The sequence below is a fragment of the Barbus barbus genome, assembly GCF_936440315.1.
Source record: "Barbus barbus genome assembly, chromosome: 3".
Taxonomy (NCBI): Eukaryota; Metazoa; Chordata; class Actinopteri; order Cypriniformes; family Cyprinidae; genus Barbus; species Barbus barbus.
Window position 1 is genome coordinate 45,525,705 of NC_136731.1, and position 18,127 is coordinate 45,543,831.

Here is an 18,127-nt window from a genome sequence, read left to right on the forward strand (position 1 = left end):
AAATAATCAAGACAAATTAATTTTAAATATTAAAGAGCCTCTTGTGAATAACATTATTTTATTTAGTTCTCTAGTCAGAATTATAGGAGAATTGTGATGTTTATTTTAAAGAAACGTAAATCATGAATCTCAGTTTATTCAGAATCATTGAGCTTAGAGTGAATTATCAATAATTATAAGAGACTGTTTCACCAGCTGACATAAGAGTTCATCGATAAGAGAATAACACCAGCATTACATGGCAAAACATGTCAGAGAACAGCATTTTACCATAGTTTATATATATATATATATATGGGGGTGCTTTTCAATTCTGTATTTTTTATTTTTGCATTCTGCAAAAGTAAAGTTTGCTGCAGACATGCAGATGTTCAGATGTAATTGTACATACGCTTTTTTTTTTAAATCATAGCTAAAGTATTCTGATTTTTGTTATATTTTAATAATTCAATTAGCAATCAATTTTGTTTTTATTATTTAATTATATATATATATATATATATATATATATATATATATATATATATATATAAATGTAAATATTATAACCAAGCCCTTTCTATAAATAAATAAATAAAAAAGACTTAAAAAGTTCCTGGCTCCTTAAATTGTTTGTGCAGACAAACTCTCACTGGAATTTAACATATATTTAAACAAATATATTACTCAAGAATTCAACTCTGAACGCCGTTGATATGTGTTTTATTATATATATATATATATAGTTCTGATTTGAGGGCGTGAACGGGACTTTTATTTTGGACGGGCTGTATGACGTCATAAGGCTGCGCTGTTAACCAAACGCGAAGCTTATAACTCACCTGAAGAAAGGTTTGTGTTTTAAACATTTAAAGGCTTTAAATGAAGTCGAAGCGTAAAACGAAAGCTTTCTTATTGAATGAAGTGCTTGCTATAAGATGAATGAGTGTTATTTTTGTGAGTAAAGCACATCCACACATGAGAAACAGAAAAGATCCCTATATCCAGAATCAGGTCAAAAACAGGTATTTTAGGAAGTTGAACCAGATGTTTTATTCAATGATCACATGCTCTGTTGGATAAAACAGTGTAAATGCATCGAGAAGACAAAGATGTAGGCTATAAGAGAGTTTTCACAATCAACTGCAAAGGTTTCCATAACAGTACAATCTACTGAATTTAACATAAACATCATTAAATACCAAATATAAACGATACATATCTGAACCTGTCGTGTCTTTGTTGGTATAATTTGTGTTCTTTTAGTAATTTGTAGTTCTAGGTTTGAGTGTTTTCTGACTGAGACACAGACAGAAATGCACTTTATTCTTTATTTTTCTCAGAAAAACTCCCGGAGAAGTGACTGAGATCCATAAAGATGGCGTTTATTAAAGAGGAGAGTGAAGACATTAGGATTGCAGAAGTGTTCAGCTTGAAACAAGAAGATGCTGAGGAACAAACAGGTTGGTTTCTTGCTCAAAGCTGAACTCAGTCATTCTTATTCTGGCCACTTCTACAGAAACTAATGATATTTGTGAGGAATGGGTGGCCTAATTAAGGCACAAATACTGTGACTACATGATTATTATAGGGTAAAATTTGTTGCGTATTCTACAAAGGCCCACACTTAGCTGACTAAACAAATAAGGATTTTGCTGTGTGGATAATACTAATAGCAATTATGATGAAATCAGTTTCAAAAGAAGTAGTAGAGAAGCTCAATGGCCCATGATTGCGTTTCATCCTCCATCTTTCAGAAAAGACAGTCGATTCTCATAATGATAACAGTCCTTTCACAATCAATTAGTCAGTTAAATAGACAGTAGACAGTTGCCCAGTCCAGGGATAGACATGATTGACGTTGCATATCATGGCACAGTTATGTACAGAAAATAGAGATACAAACATAGTATAAGAACAAAAAAACACAAACATATATACTGCAGCTGGTAGTACAGGATGAGCGGAGTGTCTAAAGAACATGATATGACTGAAAATATTGGGTAAACAAGTAGGTTTTGAAATGAAAAATGAAATCTAGGTACAATAAGAAGTTCACAACCTAACGATCGAAGTGATCGAGGCGGAACGTAAGGAGACCGTAGATCAGAGAGATAAGGGGGAGCAAGGCCATTGAGTGATTTAAAAGTAAGCAGAATAATTTTATAAGTAATGTGGGATGATACAGGGAGCCAATGGAGTTTAAATGAGATGGGGGTAATGTGAGCAGATCGCTTAGTATGGGTTAATATTCTTGCAGCAGAGTTTTGAATTTATTGTAAACGAGAGATAGAGTGCAATGGTAATCCGGCAAAAAGAGCATTGCAGTAGTCGAGGCGTGATGTAATAAAAGCATGCACTAATGATTCAGCATCTTTTGGAGAAACATATGTTCAAAGTTGTGCTAACCGACGAAGCTGGAAAAATGCAGCTTTGGATAGTTTACTAATGTAAGCATCCAGAGTCAGTGCAGGATCAAGAGTACATTTACATTTACATTTAGTCATTTGGCAGACGCTTCTATCCAAAGCGACTTACAATTGGGGAATACAAAAAGCGATTCATCTTGAAGAGGCAATCAGACAGAGGAAGTGCTCATAACACCAAGTCTCAGTCATTGTTCAAATAAGTACAAGCTAGTAGATGGAGAGAAAGATAGAGGGAAAGTTTATTTTTTTTTTGAGTTTAGGATGAAGTCAAGTACTGCCGAAAGAGATGAGTTTTCAGTTGTTGCTTGAAGATTGCCAGGGATCCGGCGTTCCGGATAGAGGTGGGAAGATTATTCCACCAGCCAGGAATGGTGAACGAGAATGTTCTGGAGAGTGATTTTGAGCCTCTCTGTGATGGTACCACAAGGCGTCGCTCACTAGCAGATCTCAAACTTCTGGAGGGGATGTAGGTTCGTAATAGTGAGTGGAAGTAGGAGGGTGCTGAGCCTGTGGTAGTTCTGTACGCAAGCATCAGTGACTTGAACTGGATGAGAGCTGCCACTGGTAGCCAGTGCAAGGAGATGAAGAGAGGTGTAACATGCGCTCTTTTGGGTTCGTTGAAGATCAGTCGTGCCGCTGCATTCTGAATCATTTGTAGAGGTTTGATTGTGTTTGATGGCAGACCAGCCAGAAGAGCATTGCAGTAGTCCAGCCTAGAAACAACAAGGGCCTGGACAAGAAGTTGTGCAGCATGCTCTGTCAGAAAGGGCCTGATCTTTCTGATGTTGTGTAGTGCAAACCTGCAGGAACGAGCAGTCTTTGCAATGTGCTCTTTGAAGGTCAGCTGGTCATCAAAGATTACACCAAGATTTCTGACCGAAGTTGATGGGGTAATCATTGATGAGCCGAACTGAATCGTGAAGTCATGCCGTAGAGTCGGAGTGGCAGGGAAGACCAGAAGTTCCGTCTTTGCCAGGTTGAGCTGTAGGTGATGTTCTTTCATCCATGCCGAGATGTCCGCCAGGCAGCCTGAGATCCGTGCAGCTACCGTTGGGTCATCTGGTTGAAAAGAGAGATAGAGCTGTGTGTCATCAGCGTAGCAGTGATAGGAGAAGCCATGTGCATGTATGATGGGACCCAGCGATGTAGTGTACGTGGAGAAGAGGAGGGGTCCAAGAACCGATCCCTGAGGAACTCCAGTGACCAGTTGATGTGGTTTGGATACCTCCCCTCCCCAGGCCACCCTGAAGGATCTACCGGTGAGATAGGATTCAAACCAGCGAAGTGGAATTCCAGTGATGCCCAGTGATGAGAGGGTAGACAGGAGAATCTGATGATTGACAGTGTCAAAAGCAGCAGAGAGATCCAGCAGAATGAGGACTGACGATTTGGAATCAGCCTTTGCAGTTCGCAGGGCTTCAGTGACTGAGAGTAGCGCAGTCTCTGTTGAATGGCCACTCCTGAAGCCTGACTGTTTAGCATCCAGCTTGTTGTACAGTGAAAGAAACCGCGAGAGCTGGTTGAAGAAGACAACTCGTTCGAGTGTTTTCCCTATGAATGGAAGGAGAGAGACAGGTCTGTAGTTTTCTAAAAGAGAAGCATTTAATGTAGGTTTTTTGATCAGTGGGGTTACCTGAGCCTGCTTGAATGCTGTGGGGAAGATGCCTGTGAGGAGAGATGTGTTGATAATGTGTGTGAGTGCGGGTAAGAGTGTGGGAGAGATTGTTTGGAGAAGATGTGAGGGGATCGGGTCGAGAGGACATGTTGTAGGATGGCTGGAGAGGAGAAGTTTGAATACTTCTGCCTCGGTGAGGGGACAGAAGGAGAAGATGGGAGCTGGAGCGGTGGATGTGGTTGATCGGAGGTCCTGCGGAGTTGAGAACTGGTTGCTGATTGTTCTAGTTTTGTCTGTGAAAAAAGAGGCAAAGTCATCAGCGGTTATCAAAGTGGTGGGAGGTGGAGGAGGGGGACAGAGGAGAGAATTAAATGTTCTGAAGAGATTACGCATGTCTGGAGCGCTGGTGATCTTGTTGTGGAAATGTGAGGATTTGGCAGTGTAATAGTAATGCCTAAATTTCTGACAGTAGCAGATGGAAAAAATGTTTTAGCATCAAGGTTGAAACTGAAAGAATTTACTATATTTTTTTAGTGAAGGGGGGTCAGTAATTAAAATTTCTGTTTTGTTTAAATTCAAACGGAGTAAATTAGAACTAAGCCAGGCTTTTAGCTCATTAACACAGGCAGATAGTGATGTGGTCTGGTGAATGGAGTCTGATCTGCAGGCAGTATAAATCTGAATATCCCAGTTCTGGTTAAACATTTTTTATTTAATTATTGCTAAGGTTTGCATATAGTGGTGTGCTCTTAATGATAGCTTTCCTAAAAGTATAACCTATTCCTAAAATAAGAAATATCCCAATATATCGCCTTGCTTACAGTATCGCAATATATCGTATCGCAACCCCTGTATCGTGATGCGTATCGTATCGCCAGATTCTTGCCAATACACAGCCCTACTTGAGGCCATGGAGAGTTAGTTTTCACTTTCCCTCCATCGCCGAGCGTCACAATGCAGATTCTCCGGTTGAGTTTTCTTGCGGCTGTCCTGCGCCCAGCCCGGAGGCACGGGAAGCCGTTTCCTTGGGGTTGGAGGATATTTTGTTTATCGTGGCCTCCGACTCTGAGGATGTAGGACCACTTCCACTTTGATCGGCGGGGGGACAGGTAGGCGCGGCTCTCCACACCATGGCCATCATTCAAGCCTACCAAGCGGAGGTGCTGAAGGAAATGGACCAGGGGGACGTGTGACTAGGGGTGGGAGAAAGAATCGATTCTCCGATGCATTTCAATTATTTTTTTTTTTTTTTTGCAAATGGCATGTGTGCGCTAGAGACTTCGTTGCACAGAATTTGCACTGTGAGACGTGCACATTGCTTGACAGTGTGTGCTTCTACTCACCATGTTTTACTTTAGATATGCTTTCATTTATACCATTTGGAATGCAGTACTATTAGATGCACGAAACTCGCACACTAACAGACTTTCACGTGCACTTTGTGTTTGCTTGTCTTAAAGCTCAATTGCGGCTGTGGTTAAATGCACTTGCATTTTTCTATACTTTTATACGAAACTGATGTACACGCAGTCAGTTATGTTTTCAGAGCAGGACAAAACATGTGATATATAGAAATAGATCTGTGCATTAGTCTGAATGCAGCCTGTTAAAGCTGCCACTGTCTATGATCTCATCAGTAATAATCAAATTGCAATAAGGCTGAGGAAAAAAAAGAAAAACCCATAACTATTGTCCATAAACTTTTGGATACTTAACCTGTTAACGTTCACCAGAGCGACGTCGCACTGAACGCTCTTTGTTTGCATGTGTCATTGTTTTCTAATAGAATAAAAATGAAACGGGACAAAGTTAATCTTGACAAACTCTATATCATTCTGAGGGTCTAAGCCTCAAGCATCGACGACGGATCGCTGTTTTTCGATGGAAAGCTTATAAGGAATGTATTTGCTACATTTGTGTAAGCAGTACACATCAAAACAGGCAGAATAAAAAAGCCGTACGTACCTTTATCATTGTAATAACGAGCCACAAACGTGTCCACTGCTGAAATCCCAGTTTAGTTAGAGAGGTAAGGGTCCACAGAACAACATCCCAGCGAGCACTTTTAGTCCAGCGAAACAATAACGTTGTAATAAGGATGAATATTCCTTTGTTTACGTTTCATTTCTTTGGGAGAGTTATTGTTCGCGTCCGTTATGGAATAAATTACGCTCAAAAACAGCGTCTTGGTGGTAAAAAAACAACACGGTGCTGTAGCATACAGTTTTACAAACAGAATGAGACCGTCCACGGAAAAAAAAGTCTCAGAAAAGCGGAATATAGATTATTTGAATTTGGCGCTCCCTCCTGCCGGCAGTGACGCTTCTGTGATGCAGCTGTCATCTGAGCAGGGCGTAACTTAGCGATCTGCTTTATCCATAAAAAACAGTTTTTTTTTTCTTCTACATTTTTTATATGTGTGTGTGTGTATTGTGTGGGGAATGTGGCCGTATCTGCATGATTATAATATGTATGGACGGACATCAGCGTGTTTATTAGCGACTCTATGATGGCTATCATTGTGATTCATTGATCAGCTATTATTGATTATATGGCCCATCTGTATGATTATCATCTGAATGGAAGCACATCAGCGTGTGATTACTGACTGTATGACCATGTCTGCCAATATCACTTCATGTCTGGCAATCAGAATACTTCAGTATACATACTATATACAAAGCATTCTTTTTCTATTTTTTTTCCTTTTTTATTACTCAAATAATTATTTTTGTATTTTTTAGTGCTCAAATAAATCTGTCTATTATTTTATAGTTGAAAAACTATGCAGGAACATGTATAATGACTAAAATAGCTTGTATAATTCTGCATCCATTTGGTGGTTATTTTTCCTCAAACAGGGGGGTGGGGGGACTATAAATAGTTTCAGAAAAAATATTGCAGGAATCTCATTTTTCATGGTATCTTCTTCAAATTTGAAATATGAACTCATGAGACATGTGGCTTTCAATCCATTACTTTTCTGGATTGCTCCAGGACTTATTTCATGTATTTGTATATGAAATAAAAAAAATTCAGTGTGGAAAAATATTTTTCAAGGCACGTCAGTGCCTATAACTTTTTTATCGTTTTGAGCATTATCAACTCTGGATGATAGATAGTAAAGCATAGAGTGTCTTCTTTCCAAAGATACCTAATTTGTTTGTGTAGCACACTTTGTCACGAACTGTTACCATTTTAATTTAGGTAGGTTATTTTCACCTGCGAGGCCCACAATGGGGGCGAAGGTTAACAGGTTAAAGAACACTTATTTAAAATAAGTAATTGTTTTTAAAAAGTAGCCTGCTTGTATAATAAAAAATAAAGTAAATGGTGCACAAAATAAATTTTATTTAAAATTTATATGAAAATGTAGCCATGTGCAGTAATATTGAAAACTGACAATATGACGTATCATGATATTGAGTTGATAATGATAATCGTAATTGAATTGAATCGTGAAACCAGTGAAGATTCACACCTCTACTTTTAAGATGGCACTACTTATATACAGAGATTCCAATTATAAATAAAACACATAGAAACTGCAATTTTGGTTAAGATGTAAAGATGTATTTGCACAGCAGAAGAATTAATTGGGGGAAAAAATGTAGATCAAGAATCGTTTTGGAATCGGATCGTGACTCCCAGAATCGGATCGGATCGTGAAGTGCCTGAAGATTCCCACCCCTAGCTTCTCATGACTTCATGTGTGTGGCCCCTCAACTAAAGTGGTGACTACATATACCATGAACCTTAAAGGGATACTACTCCCCAAAATGCAAATTTTGTCATTAATAACTTACCCCCCCTGTCATTCCAAACCCGTAAAAGCCTTGTTGGTCCTCGGAACAAGATATTTTGGATGAAAACCGGGAGGCTTGGGACTGTCCCATTGACTGCCAAGTAAATTAAACTGTCATGGCACAGAAAAGTATAAAAAACATTGTCAAAATAGTCCATCTTCATCTCCTTTCTGTCTCTCTGTGTCAGCGTAGAGCCATTTTGGAGAGCATCCGATGGATGCAAAGTCAAGTCAAGTCACCTTTATTTATATAGCGCTTTTAACAATGTAAGTTGTGTCAAAGCAACTGCACAGTATCAAAATAGGAAAATAGTATGTCAATAATGTAAAATGAAAGATTATAAAAAAGAAAGATTTTCAGTTAAAGGCATTTCATTATTGAATTCAGTGATGTCATCATCCAGCTCAGATTAGTTTAAATAGGATCTTTGCAATCAGGTCGACGATATCGCTGGAAATGAAGCGTCCCCAACTGAGCAAGCCAGAGGCGACAGCGGCAAGGAACCAAAACTCCATCTGGGGATCTGTCTCTGGCGCTCATCTCGGTTTCCTGGTCTCCACTGACGTTCAGGGCTGTAGAGGTCGTCTCTGGTTGCTGATCCACCATCTGATCCGGACACCGACTGAGAAACAGAATAGAAATAGACAAATAGTAGCGTAGATGCCATTCTTCTTATGATGTAACGAGTACATGTGTTATGGGAAGTGTTCCCAGTTCCGGTTGATCTAATTAATGCAGCCTAACAATCCTTTAACCTGTTAACCTTAGCCCCCCATTGTGGGCCTCACAGGTGAAAATAACCTACCTAAATTAAAATGGTAACAGTTCGTGACAAAGTGTGCTACACAAACAAATTAGGTATCTTTGGAAAGAAGACACTCTATGCTTTACTATCCATCATCCTGAGTTGATAATGCTCCAAAAGATAAAAAGTTATAGACACTGACGTGCCTTGAAAAATATTTTTCCACACTGAATGTTTTTTTATTTCATATACAAATACATGAAATAAGTCCTGGAGCAATCCAGAAAAGTAATGGATTGAAAGCCACATGTCTCATGAGTTTATATTTCAAATTTGAAGAAGATACCATGAAAAATGAGATTCCTGCAATATTTTTTCTGAAACTATTTATAGTCCCCCCCTCCCCCCTGTTTGAGGAAAAATAACCACCAAATGGATGCAGAATTATACAAGCTATTTTAGTCATTATACATGTTCCTGCATAGTTTTTCAATTATAAAATAATAGACAGATTTATTTGAGCACTAAAAAATACAAAAATAATTATTTGAGTAATAAAAAAGGAAAAAAAAAAAAAAAGGAAAAAAATGCTTTGTATATAGTATGTATACTGAAGTATTCTGATTGCCAGACATGAAGTGATATTGGCAGACATGGTCATACAGTCAGTAATCACACGCTGATGTGCTTCCATTCAGATGATAATCATACAGATGGGCCATATAATCAATAATAGCTGATCAATGAATCACAATGATAGCCGTCATAGAGTCGGTAATAAACACGCTGATGTCCGTCCATACATATTATAATCATGCAGATACGGCCACATTCCCCACACAATACACACACACACACATAAAAAATGTAGAAGAAAAAAAAAACTGTTTTTTATGGATAAAGCAGATCGCTAAGTTACGCCCCGCTCAGATGACAGCTGCATCACAGAAGCGTCACTGCCGGCAGGAGGGAGCGCCAAATTCAAATAATCTATATTCCGCTTTTCTGAGACTTTTTTTTCCGTGGACGGTCTCATTCTGTTTGTAAAACCGTATGCTACAGCACCGTGTTGTTTTTTTACCACCAAGACGCTGTTTTTGAGCGTAATTTATTCCATAACGGACGCGAACAATAACTCTCCCGAAGAAATGAAATGTAAACAAAGGAATATTCATCCTTATTACAACGTTATTGTTTCGCTGGACTAAAAGTGCTCGCTGGGATGTTGTTCTGTGGACCCTTACCTCTCTAACTAAACTGGGATTTCAGCAGTGGACGCGTTTGTGGCTCGTTATTACAATGATAAAGGTACGTACGGCTTTTTTATTCTGCCTGTTTTGATGTGTACTGCTTACACAAATGTAGCAAATACATTCCTTATAAGCTTTCCATCGGAAAACAGCGATCTGTCGTCGATGCTTGAGGCTTAGACCTTCAGAAGGATATATAGTTTGTCAAGATTAACGATATTCTTTCACGTTAAATTCATTCATAAACATTAAACTAGTGGGGAAAAAAACGCTTCAGTGCGCTGTTATGTGTAAGCCAGGTTAAAGAAATGTGTCTTTAATCTAGATTTAAACGGACAGAGTGTGTCTGCCTCCCGAACAGTATTAGGTAGATTATTCCAGAGTTTGGGTGCTAAATAGGAGAACGATCTGCCGCCAGCAGTCAATTTTGATATTCTAGGTATTATCAAATGGCCAGAGTTTTGAGAACACAGAGGATGTGGAGGACTATAATGTGATAAGAGCTCGCTCAGGTACTGAGGAGCCAAGCCATTCAGGGCTTTATAAGTAATTAACAAGATTTTAAAATCTATACGATGTTTGATGGGGAGCCAATGCAGTGTTGACAGAACCGGGCTAATATGGTCATACTTCCTGGTTCTAGTAAGGACTAGCTGCTGCATTTTGGACCAGCTGGAGTTTGTTTTTAAACGTGCAGAACAGCCACCCAATAAAGCATTACAATAGTCTAACCTTGAGGTCATAAACGCATGAATTAGTATTTCTGCATTTGACGTTGAGAGCATAGGTTGCAATTTAGATATGTTTTTGAGATGGAAAAACGCAGTTTTACAGATGCTAGAAACATGGCTTTCAAATGAAAGATTTCTATCAAACAGCACACCTAAGTTCCTAAAGCAGCCGTCAAGTGTTAGATAGTGTTCTAGGTTATTACATGTGGGGTTTTTAGGTCTGATAATTAACACCTCTGTTTTATCAGAATTTAGCAGTAAGAAGTTACTCGTCATCCAGTTTTTTATATCGACTATGCATTCCGTTAGTTTCTCAATTTGGTGTGTTTCATCAGGCCATGAAGAAATATAGAGCTGAGTATCATCAGCATAACAGTGAAAGCTAACACCAAGTCTCCTGATAATATCTCCCAAGGGTAACATGTAAAGCGTGAACAGTAACGGCCCTAGTACTGAGCCTTGGGGTACTCCGTACTGCACTTGTGATCGATATGATACCTTTTCATTCACTGCTACGAACTGATGGCGTTCTGATAAGTACGATTTGAACCATGCTAAGGCACTTCCACTAATGCCAACAAAGTGTTCTAGTCTATTTAAAAGAATGTTGTGGTCGATAGTGTCGAACGCAGCGCTAAGATCCAGTAGAACTAATAAAGAGATACAACCACGATCAGATGATAAGAGCAGGTCATTATTAACTCTAATGAGAGCAGTCTCAGTACTATGATACGGTCTAAATCCTGACTGGAATTCCTCACAAATACTATTTTTCTCTAAGAAGGAATATAATTGCGAGGATACTACCTTTTCTAGTATCTTTGACAGAAAAGGGAGATTCGATATCGGTCTGTAATTAACTAAATCTTTGGGGTCAAGTTGTGGTTTTTTTAATGAGAGGCTTAATAACAGCCACTTTGAAGGTTTTGGGGACCTATCCTAACGACAGTAATGAATTAATAATAGCCAAAAGAGGATCTATGACTTCTGGAAGCAGCTCTTTTAGTAGTTTAGATGGAATAGGGTCTAACATATATGCTGTTGGTTTAGATGATTTAATAAATTTATACAATTCTTCCTCTCCTATAGTAGAGAATGAGTGGAATTGTTCCTCAGGGGCTCTATAGATCTGATGTGATCTGATGTGATACAAAGTGCGTACGCTATTCTCTGTCATCAGTAATGCATGGATACGCTGTTTCCGTCTGTAGAAAGCGTAAATAAATGTACAATACGTTTCCATGCATTACTGATGACAGAGAATAGCGTACGCACTTTGCGTCCATCGGATGCTTTTCAAAAGACGAATTGTTAAATAAATGTAATTTTTTTTTCTTTGCATATATATTTTCGTAAGATTTTATATTGATTGGAAATTCTTAATTATTGCCCTGATAGTGGAAATGGGAATTTTCACTGCTCTAGCTCTTTTCTTAAAGCCACTTCACTAATTTGTGAAGCTCAATTATCTTTTGCTGCACATCAGACATATATTCTTTGGTTTTTCTCATTGTGATGGATGATTAAGGGAATTTGGGCTTTGTTTTCCCTCCTATTTATATTTCTGTGAAACAGGAAGCCATGGCTGGATAATTTTGTTCATAATCACCCTGGAGTGCTCAAAATTGTGAACATGAATGGGAATGTACTTCAGAGATATTTTACTCATAAGAAATTCTAGGGGTGCCAATAATCGTGTATTTGAGAAAAAAACATTTCATTATATGTCCTCCAATTTTAAATTCTTATTATCCAATGAAAGGTTAGATTTTTATGAATTTATTAAATAAAAGATCAAAAGGATTAACAATACAGATTCATTTTCCCAGCCACCTTTGATCATATTTACCAAGGGTGCCGCTATTTTTGGCCATGACTAACTATATATATATATATATATATACACTCACCTAAAGGATTATTAGGAACACCTGTTCAATTTCTCATTAATGCAATTATCTAATCAACCAATCACATGGCAGTTGCTTCAATGCATTTAGGGGTGTGGTCCTGGTCAAGACAATCTCCTGAACTCCAAACTGAATGTCAGAATGGGAAAGAAAGGTGATTTAAATAATTTTGAGTGTGGCATGGTTGTTGGTGCCAGACGGGCCCGGTCTGAGTATTTCACAATCTGCTCAGTTACTGGGATTTTCACGCACAACCATTTCTAGGGTTTACAAAGAATGGTGTGAAAAGGGAAAAACATCCAGTATGCAGCAGTCCTGTGGGCGAAAATGCCTTGTTGATGCTAGAGGTCAGAGGAGAATGAGCCGACTGATTCAAGCTGATAGAAGAGCAACTTTGACTGAAATAACCACTCGTTACAACCGAGGTATGCAGCAAAGCATTTGTGAAGCCACAACACGCACAACCTTGAGGCGGATGGGCTACAACAGCAGAAGACCCCACCGGGTACCACTCATCTCCACTACAAATAGGAAAAAGAGGCTACAATTTGCACGAGCTCACCAAAATTGGACGGTTGAAGACTGGAAAAATGTTGCCTGGTCTGATGAGTCTCGATTTCTGTTGAGACATTCAGATGGTAGAGTCAGAATTTGGCGTAAACAGAATGAGAACATGGATCCATCATGCCTTGTTACCACTGTGCAGGCTGGTGGTGGTGGTGTAATGGTGTGGGGATGTTTTCTTGGCACACTTTAGGCCCCTTAGTGCCAATTGGGCATCGTTTAAATGCCACGGCCTACCTGAGCATTGTTTCTGACCATGTCCATCCCTTTATGACCACCATGTACCCATCCTCTGATGGCTACTTCCAGCAGGATAATGCACCATGTGACAAAGCTCGAATCATTTCAAATTGGTTTCTTGAACATGACAATGAGTTCACTGTACTAAAATGGCCCCCACAGTCACCAGATCTCAACCCAATAGAGCATCTTTGGGATGTGGTGGAACGGGAGCTTCGTGCCCTGGATGTGCATCCCACAAATCTCCATCAACTGCAAGATGCTATCCTATCAATATGGGCCAACATTTCTAAAGAATGCTTTCAGCACCTTGTTGAATCAATGCCACGCAGAATTAAGGCAGTTCTGAAGGCGAAAGGGGGTCAAACACAGTATTAGTATGGTGTTCCTAATAATCCTTTAGGTGAGTGTATATGCTAACCGAGACTTGTCATTGCACTTGCAGTTTGTTCTTTTGTTGGTTTTGATTGCTTCTATTGTCATAATTTGTATATTGCTTTGGATAAAAGCATCTGCTAAATGACAAAATATATAATGTACTAGATGTATTTATAAAACTGCATGAAAATGATCAATATTTTGTATAGCAATTGTCTACTTTACACTGTTACACCAGCGTTCAATTTTGTCTTTTTACTTTTTTATGAGTTACTGACAAAGAAACTGTTTTTGCTTTTATTTCAGAGTTGATTAAAGACAATGAGGGCAGTGAAGATTTCAGTGAATTTGAGGATGAATATCACTTCAAAACTGGAGAAAAACCTTTGAGCTGCTGTCAAAGCAAACAGATAATTTTAAGGAAAACAAGAACCAAGAAATCTTTCACCTGCACTCAGTGTGGAAAGAGTTTGACATGCAAATATAATCTTAATTTTAACCTTAGACTTCACTCTGGAGAGAAACCATACAAGTGTTCACACTGTGACAAGAGATTCAGTCTATCAGGAACCCTGAAAAGACATGAGATAATTCACTCTGGAGAGAAACCTTACAAGTGTTCACACTGTGACAAGAGATTCAGTCAGTCAGGAACCCTGAAAAGACACAAGATAATTCACTCTGGAGAGAAACCGTACACATGCGATCAGTGCGGGAAGAGTTTTGCACTAACAGGAAACCTTACGGACCATATGAGAATTCATACTGGAGCGAAACCATTCACTTGTGATCAGTGCGGGAAGAGTTTCACACGATCATCAACTCTTAAGGATCACGTGAACTTCCACAATAGAGAGAAACTGTACACATGTGATCAATGCGGAAAAACATTTTTGAGAGCTTCAAACCTGAAGAATCACCTGAGAGTTCATACAAAGGAGAAGCAACATTCATGTCATTTGTGTGGAAAGAGTTTTTCACATCTGCAATATTTAAAAGTACATCAGAAAATGCACACTGCTGTGAGAGAGTACATGTGCTTTGAGTGTGAGAAGACTTTTACTTCAGCAAGCCGTTTAAAACAGCATGAGAGGATCCACACTGGAGAGAAACCTTTCAAGTGTTCACACTGTGACAAGAGATTCAGTCAGTCAGGAGCCCTGAAAACACATGAGATGATCCACACTGGAGAGAAACCTTACAAGTGTTCACACTGTGACAAGAGATTCAGTCTGTCAGGAGCCCTGAAAACACATGAGATGATCCACACTGGAGAGAAACCTTACAAGTGTTCACACTGTGACAAGAGATTCAGTCTGTCGGGAGCCCTGAAAACACATGAGATGATCCACACTGGAGAGAAACCTTACAAGTGTTCACACTGTGACAAGAGATTCAGTCAGTCGGGAGCCCTGAAAACACATGAGATGATCCACACTGGAGAGAAACCTTACAAGTGTTCACACTGTGACAAGAGATTCAGTCAGTCGGGAGCCCTGAAAACACATGAGAGGATTCACTCTGGAGAGAAACCTTACAAGTGTTCACACTGTGGCAAGAGATTCAGTCAGTCAGGAGCCCTGAACACACATGAGAGGATCCACACTGGAGAGAAACCGTATCACTGCACTGCATGTGGGAAGTGTTTCAGTCAATCCTCTGCTCTACACAATCATACAAAAAACAATCACCGTACGTAGATCATCTTCAGATTCAGCACTTTCAGGTCTGATTTGTGTCATCACCAAATGTGACACAATAATGTATCAAGCAGTAAAATATCATCTGGATAAATCTGTTCTAACCAGACATTACAAGCATCATGACAAAGAAACATTATCTAAAGTTTTCACAGTGAATAAAGTTCATCTTCAAAACCAGCAGATTCAACTCAGATTCAAAACTGAGATTCAGATCAACTCAAAGATGGAGTTCCTGCCCAAAGAACAATGTCAGAAAGTTTCATTCTTGTATGTCATTTTGCTTCATGATATAAATCAATAAATTGTGCTTGCTTATGAGTTTCATATCGTTCAATTGTCTTACGTATATGTGTCACTTGTAGTTTGCTTACTCTTTCATGAAGGAAAGTAGAGTTTTTTTTACAAACTGTTGTAGAATCTGGTCGAAATCAGGATACACACACATACACCTATTTTCAACACATTCCTGAAACAAGAATCAAAGCTCGCATTCCAGAGCCCACCGCTCGCTCCGAACCCCCTTTTCTCCTGGGACTACAAAAACCAGGATATATTGGAAAAAGACATCTGGATGCTTTTAATAGAAGAGCAACTTTAAGTGCTTGTCTGGATATATCATAAATAAAGTGGGACAAGGGAAAAGCCCTTGTCATTTGGAGAAACTCCACAGAAACACTCCCTAATCTCTCTCCATTAAGTTTGCAGTAATTCAAGGAAAGTATCGCTGAAGAAGACTTTTTACGATCAACGTCCAACTAAGAAAATCTCCAGATCTCCACGAAAGTGACCTTCCCATGACCTCGCGCTATCAGCACATCCCAGGAATGCGCCGTTGGGCTCTGCTAATAGACACAGCAAAATGCTTTGCTCAAGGATTTTAAAAAGGAAAATTTATACTAGTTTCTGCTATTGAAACGATATACTCGGGAAAAAAAACACTATATATATATATATTATATTCACAGCATATATTAAGGTTGTCACGACATGTATAAACTTTACTGTGTTATTGGAACGTATGATATTGTTGTAATCTTGTGATGCATAACTTCACCTGATGCCTAGTGTTCAGTTCACATGCTGGATGTGTTTATTTAGAATTTAGGATCGTTTAATCGATGCATTAACCGGGTAATGAATACAAAGGATATATGTATTGTGCATATCAAATACGTAGGTGTTTGGTTTCAGATGAAAGCTGATTTCATGAGTAATAATATGGTGTGAATGAAAATGATCTTTTCTCAGCAGTGTATGATCATAATATGAATAGAAATCTGCTGTCAGTAAGTTCTTAATGTGATAAAGAACTGAACAAGATAATGTATGCACAAAACGCAGCTGTGCAGGGCGGGGCTCCGCCCCACAGGAAGAATCCGATTGGGTCAGTCACCCGGGGGCAGATCCCAAATCGGCCCGTTAAAAACAGATGCCCAACTGTAAAAAGTTGTTGTTGGAAACGAGAAGCTTAAGCTCAACTCGCTCGTCTCTCGTTTGCTCACGCGCTGCAAAGCGCTTCTTGCCACTAACATCACGGCCGAGCATTGCAACTGAGATCAAGACTCAAGCTTCCAAAGAACTTTAACATCTAAAAGCCTCCGAAAGTGAACCAACTTCCTGGGAGCGTCATCAAGTCAGGACGAGGCCAACCAACCACTGAAGAGTATTCTCGTGACAGCAACCTACCAAGCCGCTATCAGCGCGCGATCTTTTCTGAGCCGGGAAGGAAAGAAATTCACCTGAAAGCAGAGAAATTTGAAGTAGAGACTCCTTGAACCGGGAAAAGACTGAACTCGACCGAAAGCACAGACAGTAAGACAAAATCTCCTGAATTGGCTGAATTGGTTGTATTTATCTTTTCAAGTCAAGTCAAGTCACCTTTATTTATATAGCGCTTTTTACAATGCAAATTGTGTCAAAGCACTGCACAATATCAAAAAAGGAAAATAATGTGTCAATAAGTTTAAATAGTGTCTTTGCAATCAGGTCGACGATATCGCTGGAAATGAAGCGTCCTCAACTAAGCAAGCCAGAGACGACAGCGGCAAGGAACCAAAACTCCCATCGGTGACAGAATGGAGAAAAAAACCTTGGGAGAACCAGGCTCAGTCGGGGCCAGTTCTCTTCTGGCCAAACAAACCAGCAGTTCAGTTCCAAACTGCAGCAAGTCAGATTAAATGGGCTCAGCTGGTTCCAGTGGTCTTTTCCGATGGCTGTCTAAGTGGCGGGGTCCTCAATGGGGATCTGTCTCTGGCGTTCATCCAGGTGTCTGGCCTCTGCCTACGATCAGGGACACAGGTGTTCGGTCATCTCAGATCATGTAATGGTTGGATCCAGACTGAAGTTCTGTAATTCCTAGCTACGTGGCAGAAACGGAGAGACAAGCAGAGACATGATTAGCGTAGCTGCTGTTCCATCTAAGCAAAAATTAATTGTTCAACCCAAGCTAAAGAATAATAATAATGTACGTCTGATCAGATATAACTGCAGTACAAGATTATAAAATGCATTATGTGAATGCTTGGCTAAAGAGATGTGTCTTTAATCTAGATTTAAACAGAGAGAGTGTATCTGAACCCCAAATGTTATCAGGAAGGCTATTCCAGAGTTTGGGAGCCAAATGTGAAAAAGCTCTACCTCCTTTAGTGGACTTTGCTATCCTAGGTACTACCAAAAGTCCAGAGTTTTGCGACCTTAGAGAGCGGGTTGGATTGTAGCGTGGTAGAAGACAAGTTAGGTATGCAGGAGCTAAACCATTTAGGGCCTTATAGGCAAGT

General features: G+C 39.4%; 1 protein-coding gene across 1 annotated transcript; it reads left to right on the forward strand.

The window, feature by feature from the left end:
• Nucleotides 1-773: 773 nt before the first annotated feature.
• On the forward strand, nucleotides 774-16,229 carry LOC306855961 (uncharacterized protein). Its single transcript, XM_079394932.1, has 3 exons — nucleotides 774-831; nucleotides 1,323-1,442; nucleotides 13,954-16,229. Exons 2-3 carry the CDS (start codon nucleotides 1,358-1,360, stop codon nucleotides 15,345-15,347), a joined length of 1,479 nt encoding a protein of 492 aa, XP_079251058.1. The 5' UTR covers nucleotides 774-831; nucleotides 1,323-1,357; the 3' UTR covers nucleotides 15,348-16,229.
• The last annotated feature ends 1,898 nt before the right edge of the window (nucleotides 16,230-18,127 follow it).

What these genes read in the sequence shown, in the direction of transcription:
- LOC306855961 (XM_079394932.1), top strand. Translation starts at nt 1,358, where the DNA reads ATGGCGTTTATTAAAGAGGAGAGTGAAGACATTAGGATTGCAGAAGTG. An exon ending in AGATGCTGAGGAACAAACAG is followed by an intron (nt 1,443 to 13,953) that starts GTTGGTTTCTTG and finishes CTTTTATTTCAG; the next exon opens with AGTTGATTAAAGACAATGAG.